The sequence below is a fragment of the Palaemon carinicauda genome, chromosome 3 (assembly GCF_036898095.1).
Source record: "Palaemon carinicauda isolate YSFRI2023 chromosome 3, ASM3689809v2, whole genome shotgun sequence".
Classification (NCBI taxonomy): domain Eukaryota; kingdom Metazoa; phylum Arthropoda; class Malacostraca; order Decapoda; family Palaemonidae; genus Palaemon; species Palaemon carinicauda.
In genome coordinates this window covers 162,164,952-162,188,420 of record NC_090727.1, presented here as the reverse complement: position 1 = coordinate 162,188,420, position 23,469 = coordinate 162,164,952, and the positions used below count along the sequence as shown (strand labels likewise).

The window sequence follows — 23,469 nt, the reverse complement described above, 5'->3', positions numbered from 1 at the left end:
CTGAAGATGAAGACGACCACGGACAGGAGCACCATCATCAGTCCTCCAAAGAGGAGTCTCTGTTAGTGAACTCCCCCGAGGGGGAGAGACACTCGCAGGAGAGACCGATGAACTCAGCTGCCCCCTCGAAGGATGTTCGGAGGGGGGAACTGAGCCTTCAGCAACAACAGCAGGGGAGTCCTCCGAAGAAGAGTCTCTACGAGTGTCCTCTCTCGCGAACGAGAGAGGTGAACACTTCGTAGAAGAGACAAGAAGAACTGATGAAGGCGCCCCTTAGGGCCGTTGGATCAGCAAGCTGATCATAAAGAGCAAACCTCCGAAGAGGAGCTCCTGCAGCTGCTCAGCCCCTTGAGCGTAGCTGCGAGTGCGACCGCTCAGCACCAAGAGCATAATCGCACGAATTCCATGGTCCGGCCTTGCAACCGCTCAGCCCCTTGAGCATGGTTACAAAAGCGGTCGCTCAGCACCAAGAGCATAACCGCCCGAGGACCAGGAAAAAACCAACCAGGAATTATTAAGGTAAGAGAAGTTGCCCCCCCTGAAGGGGAAAAAACTCATACCTAGGAAGGGAACCTCCCTCGGAAGGGAAGTTACCCACCCAAGGAGGTGAACCTCCTGAGCGTTCTAAATGAACTAAGGAGCTGACAGTTGTCACGGGAGAACTTCTAGGAGAAGGGAACACGCCCATGACGAAGTAGTAGAGGAGGCGGCAACAGTAGACTCCCCAGGCCCCAACAGGACAGCTCTGCTTCGTTGGCACATTAGGCAAACGAAAAACTAGATAGTTAACTGTGAAAATAAAATAATTAGTTAACATTAGTCCCCCGGGGGAACTCCGAAACCCCTGAGGGAAAAGAACATAAGAATTACGCACCAGGAATGCGCACTCCTCCCCCACTGACACTCACGGGAAGGGGGGGAAGGCAGAGAACTGTAACAAAACAGAATTATAACAATTATAATTATGTAATTCATCTAAGAATGTTCACTAATAGTAAGAACGAATGAACCCCGAAGGGAAGCGTTCTACACAGAAGCTGAAAAGTTAACAAATACAATTAGATTTGATTAAAAATAATTGAGACAAAATAAATGGAGTAGCAACTCAACCCGCAACGGGAAGGAAGCTACCGTAATATGTAGTAGTAATAAAAGGGTGAACGACCTCAAGGAGAGAGAGAGAGAGACCGTAGTCAAACTAAACTCCCATGTTCCCTACGCTGATAGACCAAGTTCCCTGTAGGGAAGGAGGAACAGCAGAGAAACAGATTAATAAATAAAGTCCAGCGATGACGATTCCCCACGGCGCCCGCCGAAGGGAGACCGAAGGACCAAGGGAGAGATCACGACCCATGAAATGTCACCTTGGGGGCCTGGGACCACACGGAGATGTTGTCGTACAAATGAGTGGACTTCCTACACACACACACAGCACAAACACTGAAAGGGAAACTTACTGTATTTCTATACTCAAATATATACATAAACATAAGAATATTTACATATATATTAAGTATAAGAAAAGTAAGTAATTAAGTAAAAATGTTATTTTCCTTAGTAAAATAAATTTTTGAATATACTTACCCGATGATCATATAGCTGTCAGCTCTGCTGCCCGACAGAAAAAACCTACGGGCGGAATACGCCAGCGATCGTTATACAGGTGGGGGTGGACATCAACAGCGCCATCTGTCAAGTAGGTACTTAAGTACTCGATGTCAACATAGAACCAATTTTCTCCTCTGTCCACTGGGTCTCTATTGGGGAGGAAGGGTGGGTCCTTTAATTTATGATCATCGGGTAAGTATATTCAAAAATTTATTTTACTAAGGAAAATAACATTTTTCAATATCAAACTTACCCGATGATCATATAGCTGATTCACACCCAGGGGGGTGGGTAGAGACCAGCATTACATGTTGACATTATTATGAGCTAAGTATTCCGTATTTCATTTTAGCAGTTATTCAAAATAACAAGCATAAAATAAATAAGTACCTGGTAAGGAAGACGACTTGAACAATTACTCTGCCTTTTTAAGTACGTCTTCCTTACTGAGCCTCGCGATCCTCATAGGATGCTGAGCGACTCCTAGGAGCTGAAGTATGAAGGGTTGCAACCCATACTAAAGGTCCTCATCAAAACCTCTAATCTAGGCGCTTCTCAAGAAATGACTTTGACCACCCGCCAAATCAAGTAGGATGCGAAAGGCTTCTTAGCCTTCCGGACAACCCAAAAATATTTCAAGAGAAAGATTAAAAAGGTTCTGGAATTAGGGAATTGTAGTGGTGGAGCCCCCACCACTACTGCACTCGTTGCTACGAATGGTCCCAGAGTGTAGCAGTTCTCGTAAAGAGACTGGACATTCTTAAGATAAAAGACGCGAACACTGATTTGCTTTTCCAATAGGTTGCGTCGAATATACTTTGCAGAGATCTATTTTGTTTAAAGGCCACGGAAGTTGCGACAGCTCTAACTTCGTGTGTCCTTACCTTCAGCCAAGCTTGGTCTTCCTCATTCAGAAGGGAATGAGCTTCTCGTATTAACAGTCTGATAAAATAGGATAAAGAATTCTCTGACATAGGCAAAGATGGATTCTTAACTGAACACCATAAAGCTTCCGACGGGCCTCGTAAAGCTTTTTAAAATAGAACTTAAGAGCTCTTACAGGACATAATACTCTTTCTAGTTCATTTCCAACCATACGATAAGTTTGGAATATCGAACGATATTGGTCAAGGCCGAGAAGGCAGCTCGTGTTTGGCTAGAAAACCAAGTTGTAGAACATGTAGCCGTTTCGGATGAGAATCCGATGTTCTTGCTGAAGGCATGAATCTCACTGACTCTTTTAGCTGTGGTTAAGCATATCAGGAAAAGAGTCTTAAAGGTGAGATCTTTCAGGGAGGCTGATTGAAGCGGTTCGAACCTGTCTGACATAAGGAATCTTAGAACCACGTCTAAATTCCAACCAGGTGTAACCAAACGACGCTCCTTCGTGGTCTCAAAAGACTTAAGGAGGTCCTGTAGATCTTTATTGTTGGAAAGATCTAAGCCTCTGTGACGGAAGACTGATGCCAACATGCTTCTGTAACCCTTGATAGTGGGAGCTGAAAGAGATCGTTCTTTCCTCAGATATAAGAGGAAGTCAGCTATTTGAGTTACAGAGGTACTGGTCGAGGATACGGATACTGACTTGCACCAGTTTCGGAAGATTTCCCACTTCGATTGGTAGACTCTAAGGGTGGATGTTCTCCTTGCTCTAGCAATCGCCCTGGTTGCCTCCTTCGAAAAACCTCTAGTTCTCGAGAGTCTTTCGATAGTCTGAAGGCAGTCAGACGAAGAGCGTGGAGGCCTTGGAGTACCTTCTTTACGCGTGGCAGACGTAGTAGGTCCACCCTTAGGGGAAGTGTTCTGGGAACGTCTACTAGCCATCGAAGTACCTCGGTGAGTTATTCTCTCGCGGGCCAGAGGGAAGCAACTAGCGTCAACTTTGTCCCTTCGTGAGAGGCGAACTTCTGCAGTACCTTGTTGACAATCTAGAACGGAGGGAATGCATATAGATCTAGATGTGACCAATCTAGTAGAAAGGCATCTATATGAACTACTGCTGGGTCCGGGATAGGTGAGCAAAGTATTGGGAGCCTCTTGGTCATCGAGGTTGCGAAGAGATCTATGGTTGGCTGGCCCCAGGTGGCCCAAAGTCTCTTGCATACATCCTTGTGGAGGGTCCAATCTGTTGGAATTATTTGTCCCTTCCTACTGAGACAATCTGCTATGACATTCAAGTTGCCTTGGATGAACCTCGTTACTAGTGAAAAGTCTAGACCTGTTGAACAGGTGAGGAGGTCTCTTGCGAACTCGTACCATGTCAGAGAGTAGGTCCCTCCTTGCTTGGAGATGTACGTCAAAGCAGGGTGTTGTCCGTGTTCACCTCCACCACTTGCCTTGAAGGAGAGACCTGAAGCTTTTCCAGGTCAGACGTACTGCCAGTAGCTTCTTGCAGTTGAAATGCATGTCCTTTGACTCGAGTTCCATAATCCCGAGCATTCCCTACCGCCTAATGTCGCACCCCAGCCTACGTCCGATGCGTCCGAGAAGAGAACGTGGTTGGGAGTCTGAACAGTCAGGGGAAGACCCTTTCAAAGGTTGATAAAGTCCTTTCACCGAGTCAGACCAGACTTTATCTTTCCGGAAACCGGGATCGAGACCGCTTCTAGCGTCTTGTCCTTTTCCAGTGAAAAGCTAGATGATACAGAAGAGGACGGAGGTGTAGTCTTCCAAGTGACACAAATTGAACCACGGATGACAGTGTCCTAACCAGACTCATCCACAGCCTGACAGGGCAGTGTTCCTTCTTCAGCATCTTCTGGATGGATAGCAGGGCTGGGGGTTGATCGTCTTGTTCAGCAATGTCCTCATCAAAGGGTTCCTCATCCGAAACTGATGAGGAAACGGCAACGGAGTGGGCAACGTCTGACTCGCTGAATCCGGTCGCACTGGTGGATGCGTGACGGAGCCGGACACAAGATCATGGTACTGCTGCACAGTCTGTGAACTGTCAACCATGGGGACGCGAGGAAGTACAGCGTCAACCCGAAACTGTCTAGACTGTCTGGGTTGTGCAGTCAACCCCCTACCGGGTTGCTGAGGTTGCCGCACTGCGTCACAACAAGTCACCTCTGCTGGTTGTAGAACGTCTTCCTAGTGACACACTGAACGTCCACAACCACCTCCGAGAGTCGCTTAACGTCAACGTGCGACTGGCAACCCACACTGGGTCGCACCGGTGGAGGAACCATCTCAACTGGCGGACGTGAGTAGGATACCTCAGCGTCAACAGGGCGTACAACCAACCGGTAGGAAGGTTGTTGGCTAGAAGGTTCTTCTCCGTAAAAAATCCTCTATCAAGGACACAAGCTAGGACTGCATGTCTTGCAACAAAGCCCATTAGGGTCTATGGGAGCAGGTGTGGCAACAGACGGGGTTAGCGACCGAAGCGGAACCATTTACCATCCCTGGAAGCCTTGTTATGCTTTAATTAAAGTCCATAGGAGGCTAAGCAGCTTAAGGCTCCTCTCCAAATGACAGAGTCCTCAAAGGAATATCAGAAGGAGGGAGAACAGCACTTTCTCATCTACAGGAACCATGTCCGAGAAAAGCTAGGTTATCTCAGTGAGGGTCTCACTGGTGCATAAGCAGCAGACCAGAAGGCAACGTTATGTAACTGCTTGACAGTCTGTGAACTGTCAAAAACTGAACTGTCAACCACAACAGGTGCGTGAGGACATACAGCACTGGTGCATTAGTAGCAGACCAGAAGGCAACGTCATGTAACTGCTTGACAGTCTGTGAGCTGGCAACAACCAAAGCTGTGTGGGGAAGCCTCAACTCCTGACTGACTAGTCTGCTGCGGGCGAGTGGCGGTAACCACAGTGGGTTGCGGAGGCTGACACACCGTGTCAAAACACGGCAGCTTGTGGTAGCTCACGCACGGCAACGGAGTGCTCCGTGTGTCTGTGGGAGTCAGCATGCGTCTGGCAGGGTCGACTGCGCATGGGTGTAGGAGCTCTCACAACAAGAGTGTGGGAGCAGGCAGCCATGCTGGGCGCACAACCGTGGCAGGTTGTAGGCAAACGGGTGCATCGTCAACCTTCTCCGCAGTCGGAGTGTGGGAGCAGGCAAGAACCAAAGCGGAGTGGTGGTGCGTGGTGGGAACTGCCGTGGGTTGCGGAAACTAATGCATCGCGTCAAAACACGGCAGCTTGACTCCACCTTCCCACTGCTGATGCGGTAGCTCACGCATGTTAACGGAGGGAGCCGCACGTCGGCTAACGTTAACATGCGTCTGGCAGGGTCGATTGCGCATCGGAGGTGGAGCTCTCCGCAGCCGGAGTGTGGGAGCAGGCAGCCTCAGCGTGAGCTGGGTGCACAACCGTGGCAGGTTGTAGGCTAACGAGAGCAGTGTAAACCTTCTCCGCACGAAACTCCTGCAAAACCGCAGCTAACTGAGTCTGCATAGACTGCAGTAAAGACCACTTAGGGTCTACAAAAAACGGCAACAGACGGAGCTACTGTCCGTTGTGACTGAGGGTCTAAAACAGCTGGTGCGGCAACAGACGGAGTTACTGCCTGTTGCGGTACCACCTTGCCTCTCTTGGGAGGTGTGCAGTCGTCGGATGACTGCAGCAAGTCCGAACTGACCCAGTGGCTACACCTAGGCCGTTGGACTTGCGCGGAAGGGACCGACTTGCACTTAAAAGCTGCAAGATTTGGTCCATGGTTTCTACGAGAAACCTCTTCCGCAGACGAGGAATAAATGGGCTCTCTCGTCTTTGTGTGGGTGGGGCGATCTCACGTCGGCAACGTGTGTAAAATCGCCCGAAACCACGGAGGGAAAAACGTCTGTTCGTCGATCAAGGCCTGTGGAACCCATAAGTCGTTCGACATTACTTCTCCCCTGGGCTTGGGAGCTTATAAGAGGTCCCGGACTAGGTGAACAACTGGCACGAACAGACGAACCCTCGGACGCAACACTGTAACACTTTGCGCATATCACTTTATCACTTTTGATTTTCTGTTTGCACTTATTTCACTGAAATCGAAACTTTAACTGATTTCTACCTGAAACACGCAATCCTATCCTTCATTAAAAGGTAGTAATTGCGAAAACAGTTTTACAATGCAACAGAAAAACATAAATAAAGATAAAGAATTCAGTGGCTGGAAAAGAGACTAAACACTAGATCAAATAAACTACGTTTACAATCTCTCACCGCATAAAGCCTGGGAACAAGAATAAAACTCTAGAAACGTTTTACCTTCTTCCCCTACAGCGACTAGGGAGAAGAGTAAAAAACGAATTCAGTGGCTTGAAAAGAGACTAAACACTAGATCAAATAAACTACGTTTACAATCTCTCACCGCATAAAGCCTGGGAACAAGAATAAAACTCTAGAAACGTTTTACCTTCTTCCCCTACAGCGACTAGGGAGAAGAGTAAAAAAAAAAAAAAAAACAAAAAAAAAAAAAAACGAGAACAACGTTACCCGCTTGAACGAAACGTTTATTCTCCTCTCTCTCCCTCCGTCTCTATCTCTCTCTCTCTTCTCTCTTGACTTAGCACCTGAGAGAAGAGCCCAATTATATATCGTTAAAACATGTTATTTGCTAAAGGAAAAAACTGAAAGGTTTCCCAAATAAAAAGTTCCTTTATTTAGAATTTAAACCATTTAAGCTAAGAAAGAATGAACGAAACGCTAGAATCGGTTTACTCTTACTGCAACGTGAAACCGTGATACACTCTCTCTCTATCGTAACGATAGAGCGCATGTTGAACGTTCTGAACGTCAACAACTGCGGAGACTAAAAACTAAACGTTAGTTCATCTTTGAAAACAGTACGAGACTATCAAAGAAATTCTTTCATAAAACATTAAAATTAAAAAAAAGTATTAAATTCTTAAAAGGTTAAATACGATATGACGGGCTCAATGTTAATTAACTTCGGTTCCAAGTAAGGACCGCCTACTATTAGGAAAGGTCGCATATAAACAAACATAAAAATTAATTTTTATAAATTTATAATAAATGGAAAGTTAATCGAAGAGGAATATAAAGGCGGAGAGATATAAAATAAATAGATCTATAACTTGTTAAGCAAAATTACCAAAAACCTAAACACACTTCCGTCTAAGGGAAGGGTCGGCCATTTAAAAGTGAAAGAGAGTCCATACTCTCTTCGTCACCATAATTAAATCTATCCAAAACGAGTTCAAGTTTTGAAATGAAGATAAAACCCCTGCATAGCGAAAGCTCAAAACTGGAATAGTGTACTTCACCAAATCGTTGTGAAAACAAATCCAGTTAGGGACGGCGTATTTAGTAGGTCTTGCCATTGGCACGACAGAGAGAAAATTGGTTCTATGTTGACATCGAGTACTTAAGTACCTACTTGACAGATGGCGCTGTTGATGTACACCCCCACCTGTATAGCGATCGCTGGCGTATTCCGCCCGTAGGTTTTTTCTGTCGGGCAGCAGAGCTGACAGCTATATGATCATCGGGTAAGTTTGATATTGAAAAACAAAAAACATTGATGGCTCCCATGCGAGGACGGGACAGAGACGTCTGTTCATCGTCCGAGCCAAAAGTAAAGTGAAGCAGTTCACCGGTGTGTGAGGGGGGGAGGGGTAGCTAGCTACCACTCCCCTAGCCCCCTTGCTAACTAGCGCGGGGGTAATAAACCCTCGTTAAAATTCTAATGGCTCGTCATTTCAGCTACGCCGAAAGTAAACCCTATGTAAATAGCGTGGTTTGTATTTCGGTTATGGAACAATTTCCTTTTAGTGGCTTCCAGGCAATGGCGATGCCACTCAAAATCGATAAAAAAGGTCCTAAGAACTCTATGAAGAGAAAGCACCGCCAAGCGATACAACTCTAGCACTTTCTAGAAATAGGACAATGCTGACAAGAAGAAGAGTGGTGGCTCTTCTCTTCAACTCTGCCGCAGTAAACACTCCTTCCAGCTTGTGAGGAAATATGATATTTTGATTATAAAATAAATTTTTGAATATACTTACCCGGTGAATATATAATAGCTGACGTCTCGGACGGCTCGACAGAAACACAAAAACTCGCGAGCGATCGCCATGAAGGTTGCGGGTGTGCCCACCAGCGCCGACTATCGGCCAGATACCGCATATACATGTAAACAGCCTCAGTTCTTCTCATTCCGCTGGGTCTCTATCGGGGAGGAAGGGAGGGCCTATAATTTATATATTCACCGGGTAAGTATATTCAAAAATTTATTTTATAATCAAAATATCATTTTTAAATATTAATCTTAGCCAGTGAATATATAATAGCTGATTCACACCCATGGTCGTGGGTAGAGACCAGTATTAATACAATTACGGCGTATATACTTAGAGTTTTTGACAGTTATATCATAACAAAACCCAAATAAATATAGGTACCTGGTAAGGAAGCTGACTCTGACGATTACTCTGCCTTGTTAGTCCGCTTTCCTCACGAAGCCCAGCCATCCTCTCAGGATGCTGAAAGACTCCCAGGAGCTGAAGTATCTAGGGCGACAACCCATACAACAGGACCTCATCAAAACCCTTAATCTGGGCGCTCTCAAGAAATGACATTTGACCACCCGCCAAATCAAACAGGATGCGAAAGGCTTCTTAGCCTTCCGTACAACCCAAAACAAGATTAAAAACATTTCAAGAGAAAGATTAAAAGGATATTGGAATTAAGGGAATGTAGTGGTAGAACCCTCACCCACTACTGCACTCGCTGCAACGAATGGACCCAGTGTGTAGCAGTCCTCATAAAGAGTCTGGACATCTTCTAAGTAAAATGACGCGAATACCGACTTGCTTCTCCAAAAGGTCGCGTCCATAATACTTCGCAGAGATCTGTTTTGCTTAAAGGCCACGGAAGTTGCTATAGCTCTTACTTCGTGCGTCTTAACCTTAAGCAAGCAACGGTCTTTTTCACTCAAGTGAGAATGAGCCTCTCGGATTAAAAATCTAATAAAATACGACAAAGCATTTTTAGACATAGGCAATGATGGCTTCTTAACTGAGCACCACAAGGCCTCAGATCCACCTCGTAAGGATTTGGTACGAGCTAAATAAAACTTAAGAGCTCTAACTGGACACAGTACTCTTTCAAGCTCGTTGCCTACGATCTCTGATAGGCAAGGTATATCAAATGACTTAGGCCAAGGACGAGAAGGCAGTTCATTTTTGGCCAAGAAACCAAGCTGAAGTGAACATGTGGCTTTATCTGTGGAAAAGCCGATGTTCCTACTGAAGGCATGGATCTCCCTGACCCTTTTAGCCGAAGCCAAGCACACTAAGAAAAGCGTCTTGAGGGTGAGATCCTTCAGGGAGGCTGAATGTAATGGCTTAAACCTGTCGGACATTAGGAACCTTAGGACCACGTCTAAGTTCCATCCAGGAGTTGCCATACGACGCTCCTTAGAGGTCTCGAAAGACTTAAGGAGATCTTGGAGATCTTTATTATTGGAAAGATCTAAGCCTCTATGTCTGAATACAGACGCCAACATGCTCCTGTAGCCCTTAATAGTGGGCGCTGAGGGGGAGCGAACATTTCTCAGATGTAGGAGAAAGTCTGCGATTTGGGCTACAGAGGTACTGGAAGAGGAAATGGATGATGACTTGCACCAGTCTCTAAAGACTTCCCACTTCGACTGGTATACTTTGATGGTAGAAGCTCTCCTAGCTCTCGCAATCGCTCTGGCTGCCTCCTTCGAAAAGCCTCGAGCTCTTGAGAGTCTTTCGATAGTCTGAAGGCAGTCAGACGAAGCGCGGGGAGGCTTTGATGAAGATCCCTTACGTGGGGCTGCCTTAAGAGATCCATCCTTAGAGGAAGACTCCTTGGAACGTCTACCAGCCATTGAAGTACCTCTGTGAACCACTCTCTCGCGGGCCAGAGGGGAGCAACCAACATCAACCTTGTCCCTTCGTGAGAGGCGAACTTCTGCAGTACCTTGTTGACGATCTTGAACGGTGGGAATGCGTACGCGTCCAGGTGAGACCAGTCCAGTAGAAATGCATCTATGTGGGTCGCTTCTGGATCTGGGACTGGCGAGCAATAGGTCGGGAGCCTCTTGGTCAACGAGGTGGCAAAGAGGTCTATGGAGGGTTGACCCCAAGTCACCCAAAGACTCTTGCACACGTCTTTATGGAGGGTCCATTCTGTGGGGATCACCTGACCTCTCCGACTGAGACAGTCTGCCAAGACATTCAAGTCCCCTTGGATGAATCTTGTCAACAGGGAGATGCCTCGATTTTTTTACCAGATGAGGAGGTCCCTTGCGATGACGAACAGTGTGTGGGAGTGAGTGCCTCCTTGCTTGGAGATGTACGCCAATGCTGTGGTGTTGTCTGAATTGACCTCTACCACTTTGTTTCGAAGAATGCTCTCGAAACTCATCAAGGCCAAGTGAACCGCTAACAGCTCCTTGCCGTTGATGTGCATGCTCTTCTGATCCGACGTCCAAAGACCCGAACATTCCCGACCGTCCAGAGTCGCTCCCCAACCCAAATCCGACGCGTCTGAGAACAACACGTGGTTTGGGTTCTTGACTGCCAGGGACAGACCCTCTCTCAGACTTATGTTGCTGTCCCACCAGTTCAGGCATGCTTTTACTGGCTCGGAGACCGGGATTGACACAGCTTCTAAAGTCTTGCTCTTGTTCCAGTGTGAGTCTAGATGGAACTGGAGAGGGCGAAGGTGAAGTCTCCCTAGCGAGACAAACTGTTCCAGGGATGACAGAGTCCCTACGAGGCTCATCCAACCTCTTACTGAACAACGGTCTTTTTTCAGCATGAGTTGGACTTTGAGCAGGGCTTGCTCTATTCGGGTGGCAGACGGAAAAGCCCGAAAAACTAGACTGCGAATCTCCATCCCCAAATAGAGAATCGTCTGGGATGGAATCAGTTGAGACTTTTCTAAGTTAACCAACAGTCCCAACTCCTTTGCCAGACCCAACGTTCAGTGAAGGTCCTGCAGACAGCGATGACGGGACGATGCTCTGAGAAGCCAGTCGTCCAAGTACAGGGAGGCTCGAATTCCCGATAAATGAAGGAATTTTGCCACATTCCTCATGAGCCTCGTAAACACGAGAGGAGCAGGGCTGAGGCCGAAGCACAGTGCTCGAAACTGGTACACCACATTCCTGTAAACAAACCTCAGATACGGTTGAGAATCTGGGTGAATAGGAATGTGGAAGTACGCATCCTGCAGGTCGAGAGAGACCATCCAGTCTCCCTCTCTGACCGCTGCTAGGACGGACTTCGTGGTCTCCATCGTAAATTTTGTTTTCGTAACAAAAACGTTGAGCGCACTGACGTCCAGCACTGGCCTCCAACCTCCTGTATGCTTTGGGACTAGGAAGAGACGGTTGTAAAATCCCGGTGATTGAAGGTCCGAGACTTTCACCACCGCTCCCTTCTCTAGCAACAGAGACACCTGCTGATGTAGAGCTTGTCTCCTTGACTCCTCTCGATACCTGGGAGAGAGGTCTAGAGGAACTGTTACTAGAGGAGGTCTGCGTACAAAAGGTATTTTGTACCCCTCCTTGAGCAACAACACAGACTCTTGGTCTGCACCCCTCTTCTCCCAGGCCTGCCAGAAGTTGTTCAGTCTGGCCCCTACCGCTGTCTGAGGACGCGGGCAGTCAGACTCTGCCACGGGAGGACTTGGATCCTCTCCTCTTGCCTCTTTTTCCGTCGGCACGAGCGCCTCCCCTGCTGGGGGCTCTGCCACGAAAAGGCGGGATAAACCTAGACGCAGGAGTATCGATTCTGGGCCTCACAACAAAAGATGAAGAAGGAGCTACCTTGCGAGCAGAAGTAGCCATCAGGTCATGTGTATCCTTCTGTACAAGCGAAGCAGCAATGTCCTTGATCAGCTGTTGAGGAAACAAGGCAGCTGATAAGGGGGCAAAGAGAAGCTCCGATCTTTGACAGGGAGTAACTCCTGCTGAAAGGAAAGAGCAAAGGGTTTCCCTCTTCTTCAGGACTCCAGACGTAAAGGTGGAGGCGAGCTCATTGGAGCCATCGCGGATGGCTTTGTCCATACAAGACATAATAAGCACGGAAACATCCTGGTCGGCAGACGAGATCTTCCTGCTTAATGCTCCTAGAGACCAATCTAAAAAGTTAAAAACTTCGAAGGCCCTGTAAACCCGTTTAAGGAGATGGTCAAGGTCCGAGGAGGACCAACAAATTTTAGAGCGTCTCATGGCCAGGCGACGGGGAGAGTCTACGAGGCTTGAGAAGTCACCATGAGCAGAGGCAGGGACTCCCAAGCCGAGAACTTCTCCCGTGTCATACCAGGCGCTCGCTCTAGAAGCTAGTTTAAAAGGAGGGAAGGCAAAGGCCGTCTTCCCCAAACTCCTCCTGGTAACCAACCAGTCGCCTAGTAGACGTAAAGCCCTCTTAGAAGAGCGAGAGAGCACTAGCTTAGTAAAAGAAGGCTTGGCAGCAGATAAGCCTAGCGCAAACTCTGACGGAGGCGAACGAGGAGCAGCAGTAACAAAATGGTCTGGGAAAAGATCCTTAAAAATCATCATGATTTTCTTAAAATCCATAGAAGGTTGCGCAGCCTTAGGCTCTTCAACGTCTGACAAAACATCCAAAGGATTATCAGTAGGTGGAGGATCAGCAACATCCTCATCTGAAGGAACCTCGTCCGACAATTGATGAGTCTCAAGCAAGGGAGAGACCTGCCGCGGTGGCAATGCTTGACAAGCAAAGTCCACACGCAAAGGAGCATCAGTAGCAGTCAAGGACGCTACTTCATGTAACTGCTGAAAGGACTGACCAGCAACAACAACAGGAGCGGGAGGACGCTCGACGTCAAGTCGAGACTGCCTTGACTGCCTAGATTGAGCAGTTAAAACAACCCTTGACTGCGGTGCTTGACGCTCAACGTCAAAACAAGTCAACTGAGCTGGTTGGCGAACGTCCTGAACGTCAACACGAGCTTGCGGCAGCGGCTGAACGTCAACACGAGACTGCGGCAGCGGCTGAAAGTCAACACGGGACTGCATCGAGTGAGGCTCCAAGTCACGTGACTGACGTGACAAACTACTGACATCACGTTTCGTAACGTCAACAGGACGAGCAAAGGCTCGTTTGGGCGGCTGATGGCCAGGATCTCGATCAGCGTAACGGCGAGGATCATCGTGAACCTGCTCAACGGTATACTCCTCCATAAAGGAGGCAAGCTTATTCTGCATATCCTGCAGGACAACCCATTCAGGATCAACGGGAGTCGGTACGGGCCGAGACGATGGAAACGTCTGTGACGGCAAAACATTGCCTTTAATGAGACTCTCGGAGCCCGTGTTACGCTTTCGTTTAAGCGGCGAGCAGTCTTCCGATGACTGCACAGGGTCAGAGCTGTCCCAATGGCTACAGCCAGGACGCTGGACCTGTCCTGAAGGGACTGACTTCCGCTTTAAGGGTCTAGAAACTTTGCTCCAAGGTTTCTTTCGCGAGAAGCCTTCGGATGACGAGGAGAAAACAGCCTCGCTCGTCTTATGGTAGGAGCGGTCTTGACGAGACACGCCCGATACCATAGAGGGAACGTCTGTTCGTTGGTTAAAGCCTCTCGTCCCCATAAGTCCTACGACATTACTTCTCCCTGGTGCATGGGAGCCTGAAAGAGGTCTCGGACTAGGAGAACGACAAGCACGAACAGACGAACCCTCGGTCGCAACACTAAAAACACTTTGCGCACTAATCACTTTATCCCCACGATTTTCTAATGTGGCACTCTGACACTTTAACACATTCACATCCGCCATGAGTTGATTACGGTCCGATGCTAAAGACTCAACTCTCTCGCCCAAAGCTTGAATGACAAGCAACATATCCCGCATGGATGGTTCATGAGTGCTAGTAGAAGGTTCAGGAACAACTACTACAGGGGAAAGATTAGGTTCAGGGGCATGGGAGGAGGAAAAATCCAATGACCTAGAGGAGCTTCTCCTCACTCTCTCTCTCTCAAGCTTACGAGAATACTTATCAAACTCTAGCCAGTCGAATTCCGAAAGTACCACGCACTCATCACACCGATCTAATTGGCAGGTTTTACCCCGGCAATTAGAACACACGGTATGTGGGTCGAGAGAGGCCTTTGGAAGACGTTTGTTACAATCCCTAGCATTACATTTACGAAATTTAGGAATCGGAGAAGGGTCAGCCATTTTGAAAAGTCAAAGAAAATCCAAAAACAATCCAAAGTCATCAACAATAAACGCTATCCAAAAAAGGGTTCAAGAGTTTTAATTGAAGAGAAAAACACCTGCACTATGAAAGCTCAAAACCAAAAAGAAGTACTTCACCAAGAATGACGAAAAACTCCAGGTCAACAGCGAGTAACGGAATCAACTTGTCGACAAGACCGACAGAGAAGAACTGAGGCTGTTTACATGTATATGCGGTATCTGGCCGATAGTCGGCGCTGGTGGGCACACCCGCAACCTTCATGGCGATCGCTCGCGAGTTTTTGTGTTTCTGTCGAGCCGTCCGAGACGTCAGCTATTATATATTCACCGGCTAAGTTTAATATTTAAAAACTATAAACAGTAACTGGAATGATGTCAAAAATTCCTTAAACACAGTGAACTACTGAACTACCTAAAATCAAAAGCCCCATAAGATAAAACAAAACAACCAGTTGATAGTGACCAGTACAATATGTCTGTACACTCTGGTGGCTTAAAAACAGTGATGGCTCAGTGGCTTGTCAGGTGGGAGGGCTTCCTCCCAAACACGCAGTAACCACCAGCACCTCATTTAAAGTTTTAAACGTTGTTATCCAGATTTGACGAAAAATATTCCTATTAAAGGACGAATTTTGCATTAGTGTAGGAACAAAAGCAAAATCATACATTGCAAATAAACTAATGGACTGCAATAGGATTGTAGTAATTTGTAAATTTAATGATTACTTGCCTGGACATGATCATCCACACTGTTAATACATGTTGTCAAATCATCCAGACCCTGTAACTGCTCAGTTGTTGTGCTTGTGATTCTGATAGTTCTCTCTGAAAAAAATTTCACTGATTAATCATAGGGAGGAAAATGTCTTAATTCATTAATCGAAAGGGGAAAAATAGATTGGCAAACTCATGCTGTTTTTTTTAGGTTAAGAAATCACTGATTAATAATATACTTGTAGGAGAAACTCAAATCTTTGTATCACCATAGTGAACAGTGTGAAATACAACAGTATACTTTAAAAAAAAAAAAAAGATAATTCATAAAAATCTAAAAAGTACAGCAGGTTGATGCATTAACCAACTTAACTAGAATAAGTGAAAAGTCAGTTCTAGGGAGAAAGCATACTATCAAAAATGACAAATTTAGGAGTAATTTGTATTTTCCCTAACATACAAACCTGTAGCTCTTTAATATAGCATTGTTATTTCGGCGCAGCTAAAAATTAGTCAAAACTGAAGTTAAACAGAGTTTAACTACCCAATGCTAGTTAGCAGGGTTAGCAGGGGTGTGTTTACCCATTATTTTGGCTCAGTAGAGTGTAGACCTGTCTCACTCTCCCATTAACCCAAATATTTCTTACTGGCTGGTACTAATTTCTTTTTCTTTTCAGGTGTGCCTGCTCGTGAGGTCCAACCATGCGAGTTTGTCCAGGCCGTGAAGGACGCCGTTGCGGCACCTTCGTGCCCTCGGAGAGAGCCTACTATCAAACTAACCCCTAATTTATTGCTAAAACCCGTTAACCATAAAGCTTAAGAGCAGATATTCAAAATTTTTACTAAATTCAGTATTTTCCTTTGTACACACTGTACAGGAATATTTAAATATATTTATAACTATAACTTACCCGTTTGTCTTCTTGGATGTGCGGATTGTGGCTTTCTGTTAGGTTCTTGTGATGGGTTACCTTCGAACTTGTCCCCTTCGGCTTGGTTAGTGTTGCCCCCATCTCCACTTTGACCACTATTCTTTTCAACATCTGGATCATTAGCTGCTGATGCCATGTTTTATAAATTAGTTTCCTGAAAATAAAATCTATGCATAACACTTTTAAACATAAGTACACACTTATCAGAAATCTCAAAGCACAGTAATAATTTTACTAACAAATGACATCATTATCAGTACTGTATATTACCTAGTATCTAAATATTAAGAGGGATATTGAGGAAGGAGAAGACTAATTGGTAAAGGAGCTCTGGTAGTGGTTTCACATGCCCCAGTTATTATACCGACACCCTATAAGGGTGATCGAGCTGGGTATATTCCTGGCATTCCATGCAACTTTTTTCTCTGGTATATTTAGCAGTATTTATACCTTAGAAATGGTGCTTTAAGGAGCATTCCACAGAGCGACACAGGTCCCTCGCCAAGAAATAGATTTTTCCTTCGTAAAAATCCCTTTTTGATACAAAATGTTTGGGTATGTCTTCAATTTGGGACAAAGTTACTTCTGAGTTAAAACTTGATTTGTTTTGTAAGCACTTTGAATGTACATGACTTTAATTCTGATTAGAGATATGTCATATAAAGACAGGTTAAGTAAGGCGCATTACTTGAACCATACATTTTTCCATGGTTATCTGGTGTTTTCATGTATTTCTGACGATTACTATTGCTGCAAATCACTATTTTTTTGTTTCTCCATTCATAAAACCCAATTTCTACAGGGATCCCCTATAATAGATATTATATGGGGGGGGGGGGGTAGGGGTAGGAAAATCAATGAATGGTTGGTTTGCATCAATACTGATGGTCAGAAATGGATAAAACAAGAAAATCAGTGATAAAGTTTATGCTTCATGAATTTGGTTAGAAATTGAAGTATATATTTCCGCCAAGATTTTTTTCCAGTTTGTTTGCAATTAAATTCACTCACTCCAAAACTGGACAGTCTGTCTCTACTGACACTACTTGGTATACTGTATGCCTGATACAATACCAATGGAACTGGTAAATATATGATACTTTAATTTCTAGCTGAGTACACTAACCATAGATTTTTCCTACTCGTTATTTCAAGTTTTTTTTCCATTTCTGACCCTGAATATTACCGTTAAACTACCTATTTAAGAGTTTTCCTACCCTGCCCATATACTGTAAAAGTACATATAAGGGATCACTCTGGGAAACTGGGGTTTGCATGGAGACATACCAAAAGCGAGTCACTTACAGCAACAGTAGTAGTCAGAAAAGAATAATAAACGTTAGATAACCAGTACGAAAAATATAGGGTTCATGTAAATGGTGTGAAATTATGATATCAAAATTTCCCATGCAGTAATTCATATCACAGCCCTCAATAGGTAAAAAATCCAGCTAATGATTACATTATACAAAAATACAGAAAGCTTCAAAAAGCAAATACAGGCATTGCATGTACAGAAACCCACAATCAATCTTAAAGTAAATAGACTTAGAAAATGAAATGGTGGTCATGTTTTAGTCAATTGATATGCAAGTTACTATGACCCAGCATCCATTAGTTGATAAATATTTATTGTAGCACAATATTTATAATGAAGAAAATAAGAAGCTTTTCTTGTACTGAATATTTATACTCTATGTTTTTTTAACAATTTTGATACAAATAATGGAGGGAAATCCGTATTTTTCAAATAACATAAATAAGAGCACCACCTAACCTGAGATTCCCCACCTAACTTAGGGGCCAAATTCCTAACTACTTATCTATCGGGGGGGGGGGGGGGGGGGGGGGGTGCGCACAGCCAACCTGCAACCTTTACTTAGATTGTCACATCCTTAGCTTACACTAGGATTAAGCCTCAACCTTGTGTAAGTTTCCCGAACAGCTAGTCTCTTGAAAAATGTTTTTTTCATGTACAGCATATCTCCTTGTTTAACTCATCTAGGGTTGTGGTGGCCTATGTGGTAATGTCCCTAACAGATGATCGCCAGACTGGGGTTGGAGTCACGCTCAAACTCGTTAGTTCCTTTGGTTGCTACAACTTCACCTTCCTTGTGAGCTAAGGATGAGAGGTTTGGTGGAGCATATAGGTCTATCTGTTGTGTCATCAGCAGCCATTGCCTGGCCCCTACTTGGTCTCAGCTTGGGTGCTGATCATATGTCTCTATGGCATTGTCCTACTAAATACGGCAATGTCACTGTCCGTTGCCTCTGCCATTCATGAGCAGCCTTTAAACCTTTAAAACTTTTAAAACTTGAAAAATATATATTTCTGGCAATTAACAACATCAAACTCATTAAGAATACCTTTAAAGACACCAATAACAATTCTTATTTCCTCTAAAAGGGGAATGGCCATTTGCTTTTGGTGATCTTTATATAAGGGGGTCAAAAACTCATGAGCAGGTACAGTACTTTGCCCAAATAATCATGGTCAGAAATACATAAAACACAAGACAGCGAGTACAAAAAATATACTGTAGGGTTCATACATTTGGATAGAAATTAAAGTATCATATTTAAAAAAAAATTAATGTATCATAAAACTTATTACTTTAGTTATAGGGAAAAATGCCAAAATACCCAGCACCCGTCCATATCTTACTGCAAATTCCAGTTTTGCTAAAAATTGAAGTATCATATATTAACCCTGTAACTGCTATCGACATTCGGCTGGCTTTATACCTCAACCTCATACCTTCTTCTACTGTGATTAAAAATTTTAAATTTTCTTCCCATTTTCTAGTTCGTGGCTGCTGTACTACAAAAACTGTGTCAGCTATTCAACAAAACCTCTCCACAAGATCACCACCTAACCTAACAGCCATGTCCTTAACTACTTACTTAACAGGGGGGTTTGCCATCCTGATATCCCCCTAACACTGCCTAGTTTTTACTTACCCTCATGGCCATCATCTACAGGTGGCCCCTATCATACATACTGTACACCTCTATTCAAGTAACGTAGGTAGCTCTGGAGTGTATGTATGATAACGGCCAACTGCATGTATGATTAAGGCTAATTTAGAATACAGCAGTGTGAGGGGGGTCGCAGGGGGGCATTAGCCCCACAGGTAGGTAAGTACACAGCTTGTAGGTTAGGTAAGGGGGGGAAAGGTTGAGGTAAGTTGTCAATTTTAATCCACAAGTGAGGAACTGGCCGCTGACATGCAAAGGCTACGGTAGTTCCCAAGTGTGAAGTCTATGGTAGCAATTCATCTACCATAAATCACTAAATCACAATACACAGAAGCCTTCATAAATTTCAAAGGAATAAAATAATTATCAAAGAAGAATGCAATAATGCAAATAAACTGCTGACTTGGCATACACTCTGCTACTTGGATTCAACTTTTAAGATCACAAACCGACTGCCATAGTTATTTGATATCAACATGATCACCATAATATAGAAAAATTCAATGTCAGCACCAGACAAATACTCACGTTTTCCTTATGTATTATAAATGGACACATACACAATTTCATTTACGAAACACCTTTCAAATTTTGAGTTGTATTCGTTGGTACCAAACACAGCCCATAGATGGCGATGTTCAATTGTAAACAAACAAGCTGTCATTCTTCTTCTTTATTTCGTTCATATTTTACTAAAGTACATGATTCGCAATGCCGAGAAACAATTATTATTATTATTATTATTATTATTATTATTACTTGCTAAGCTACAACCCTAGTTGGAAAAGCAGGATGCTTTAAGTCCAGGGGCTCCAACAAGGAAAAGAGCTTAGTGAGGAAAGGAAACAAGGGGAAAAAATTTATGAGTAAAAAGATTAAAATAAATCTCTCCTATATAAACTATAGAAACTTTAACAAAACAAGAGGAAGAGAAACAAGGCAGAAAAGCGTTCCCGAGTGTACCCTCAAGCAAGAGAACTCTAACCCAAGACGGAGTGGAAGACCGTGGTACAGAGGCCAAGTCACTACACATGACTAGAGAACAATGGTTTGATTTTGGTGTCCTTCTCCCATTAAGAATAATTGCTAACCATGGCTGAAGAGTTTCTTCTACTCTTAACGCGAGGAAAGTGGCCACTGAACAATTACAGACAGTGCAGTAACCCCTAGGGGCGAAGAAGAATTGTTTGGTAAACTCAGTGTTTTCAGGTGTATGAGTACAGAGGAGAATAAGTAAAGAATATGCCAGACTATTCACTGTGTGGGTGGGGGGGGGGCAAAGGGAAAATGAACCGTAACTAGAGAGAAAGATCCAACGTAGTACTGTCTGGCCAGTCAAAAGACCCAATAACTCTCCAGCGGTAATATCTCAACGAGTGGCTGGTGCCATGGCCAACCTACTACCTACTAAAGATAGGCTATTAAAGATTATTTAAGAGGAAATAAAAGAAGATATGTGTGATATAACTAGAGATAATTACTACAAAGATTTTCAACAGAGATAGGAATAAATATTTCTATGGGAAATGATTGAATAAAGAAAAAACGTAAATGATAAGGATACTAATAGGTAGAAATAGACGGAGGGGATAAACATAAGCTAAATGAAGAATATATAATCAAGTATAGGCTATATGAAATTCAATAATGAATAATGGCACATGGTCTATACAGGTTAATGCAAAAATGTGAAGGATATTCTGTAATACCCAAGATACAGGTGTATAAATTTCTCACTTGTTTGCTTCATAAAATACAGTTAAGGCACGTGGACACAAAAGATACAATTAAACGATAAAGCAGAAGAGTTCTGTTCATGAACATTACAAAATCACGTGACGGGATTTCCAGATACATAGGTAAGGTAGCTTTTTCCATAATTCTATAGTAAGTTAGATAATAATAATAATAATAATAATAATAATAATAATAATAATAATAATAATAATAATAATTGCTGTTGCTGTTGTTGTTGTTGTTGTTGTTGTTGTCATTATTATTATTATTATTATTATTATTATTATTAACTAGGATACAATCCTGGAAAAAAACAGGATTCTATAAGCCCATAAGAATTTTCATTATAACAAATAGATAACTAAATACGTAATAAACTAAATTCTTTTATTGGTTATAGATTCTGAATTACACATTTATTATCAAGTTAAAGTTTCTAAAATAAAAATACACAATACAAAAACTGCTTATCATTGTTATTTATAACCCTTCAGGCAACAGTTTCACGATTTATCTTTTTTTCTTGTGTAATTTCTCTGGTTATACTCATATAGCCTTTGGGCACCATGACTGCCTTCATAACCATTTTGATTAGTAAAGTGTCCTTCATAGGTTTCCTGATTACTGCCGGACTCAGCTTGATGACATCGGTTATTACTGTAAATGCCCTTATCACTACAGTGGCATCTTTGACCACTTTGGTCTCGGCTGGAGTCTTCTTGGTCACTAATATATTTTTCTTTCAAAGTTTGATATCTTTCAGAACTATCTTTGTATCTGTTCGTTGGTTTCCTGTATATCTTCCCTATTCATTGCTATATCCTCCTTGGGTATTTTGATCTCCACCAGAGCCTTCCTGGTTTCCTTGACTTCCTCCATACAAAAATTCCTCACCTTGGTCCCCTCCATAACCAATCGGCATGTTCTCATTAACCATGCTAATATTTTAGTTTTCCTTATAACTCACAGGGATGGTCTCATAGCCTCCTTGACTAACAAGTTTTGTATTACCTTCTTGATTATCTTGGCCGTACTCATGAGTTCCCTTGTTACCCACATCTAAATAGCTTCCCTGGCTTACTCCTATATAATTACCAGCACCTGAACCATATCTAATTTGCTGAATAGGAAGACTTTCACTATACATTCCAATGTTGCTTCCACCATACATGTTATAGTTGTTCAATACCCTTTCCCCATACCTTTTAGGAATTTCTTCCGCATGGCTCTTTTGAGTTTGGTCTTCACCTCCATAGCCGCTGTAGCTGCTGTGTCCACTGCTATCTCCTTCATAACTGGTCTCTTCACTCTGGCCATACCTAGTTTGTCCACCATGGCCTACATATCTAATCTGTTTACTTTGGTCACCTCCATAATCGTCTTTTACTTTTGGGCTGCTCTCATAATAGTTCACACTATTATAAGAGTATGCATCTGATCCTTTATTGTTACTGTATCCTCCAGAAGTGCCCTCTGCCTTGGATAATGCTTTGCTTGCAGCAGCTTGTGCTTGGGATGATGCTAATAAAGCAGAGTTGAGTTCACGAACTGCGAAATACTGCTTCTGGTTTAGCATACCTGCGATCTGAGACGCTTGCCAAGCATTAGCATCCTGAATAGACTGGGTTTGTCGTATCACTTGCAGTGCCTGTAATGCTTGTGCCATTACAGCCTTTGCTGCTGCTTGAGCTTCTGCTAGCTGCTTTGCTAGTGACAAGGCTAGATTGTACGTAGCTTTAGCTGAACTAAAAGCAGTACTTGCTTGAGCTGCTAAAGAAGCTTCGTTAAAGAGAACTGACTGAGCATTTTGCACTGCTTGAGTGAGCTGAGCTGCCTGAGCCTCCTGATGAGAAGCTGCTGCCAAAGCTATCTGCGCTGCAGAAGATGCAGTGGCAGCTGCCTGACTTGCAGCAGTAGCTGCTGCTGCCTGAGCAACTCTCTTTAGGTTTGTCACTGCCGCAGTTGCCTCGGCAGCAGCTTGCACAGCTGTTGCTGAGGCAGAAGACTGCTTGTGGCTGCCTCCATTTGAAATTACCAGGTATAGTTCACCATCATTGCTGTAGCTTCCTTTTCCTTCATGACTAGCAGAGTGTCCCCGTTTTTCCTGTGAAAATAAATATTCCTTCACAGTAAAACAGAAAATATTGTAAAAAAGAACTTACTCTTCGACTAGTATATTAAAATCATAGTTTATTTTAGATGATTTCAATTGGTGCAAATAATGTCAAATATACATTGAAGTTACTGAGATAAGAATAGTTACCATAGCGTTTATTGTTTTTAATAGTTTGAAGAGCGATAATAAGACTGAAAGGACATACTGTATAATGAA

At 43.7% G+C, this 23,469-nt stretch overlaps 2 protein-coding genes across 3 annotated transcripts in view; both read right to left on the bottom strand.

Annotated features, from left to right (window-relative positions):
• LOC137638746 (uncharacterized) overlaps positions 1–23,469 on the bottom strand; it is a 494,402-nt gene that overhangs the window by 34,222 nt on the left and 436,711 nt on the right. The window contains exons 1-3 of one of the 2 annotated variants that reach the window (XM_068371087.1): positions 19,929–20,048; positions 16,401–16,575; positions 15,506–15,600 (exon numbers count right to left, since the gene is read on the bottom strand). In XM_068371087.1, the coding sequence (XP_068227188.1) occupies positions 15,506–15,600; positions 16,401–16,557 (252 nt within the window). In that variant the 5' untranslated portion in view covers positions 16,558–16,575; positions 19,929–20,048. Of the gene's footprint in view, positions 1–15,505; positions 15,601–16,400; positions 16,576–19,928; positions 20,049–23,469 lie in introns of those variants that run through there. The other variant, XM_068371088.1, reaches the window with a different exon arrangement.
• LOC137634988 (glycine, alanine and asparagine-rich protein-like) overlaps positions 21,931–23,469 on the bottom strand; it is a 10,861-nt gene continuing 9,322 nt past the window's right edge. The window contains exon 2 of the mRNA XM_068367593.1: positions 21,931–23,241. Coding sequence (XP_068223694.1) covers positions 22,084–23,241 — 1,158 coding nt within the window. The 3' untranslated portion in view covers positions 21,931–22,083. The remainder of the gene's footprint in view (positions 23,242–23,469) is intronic.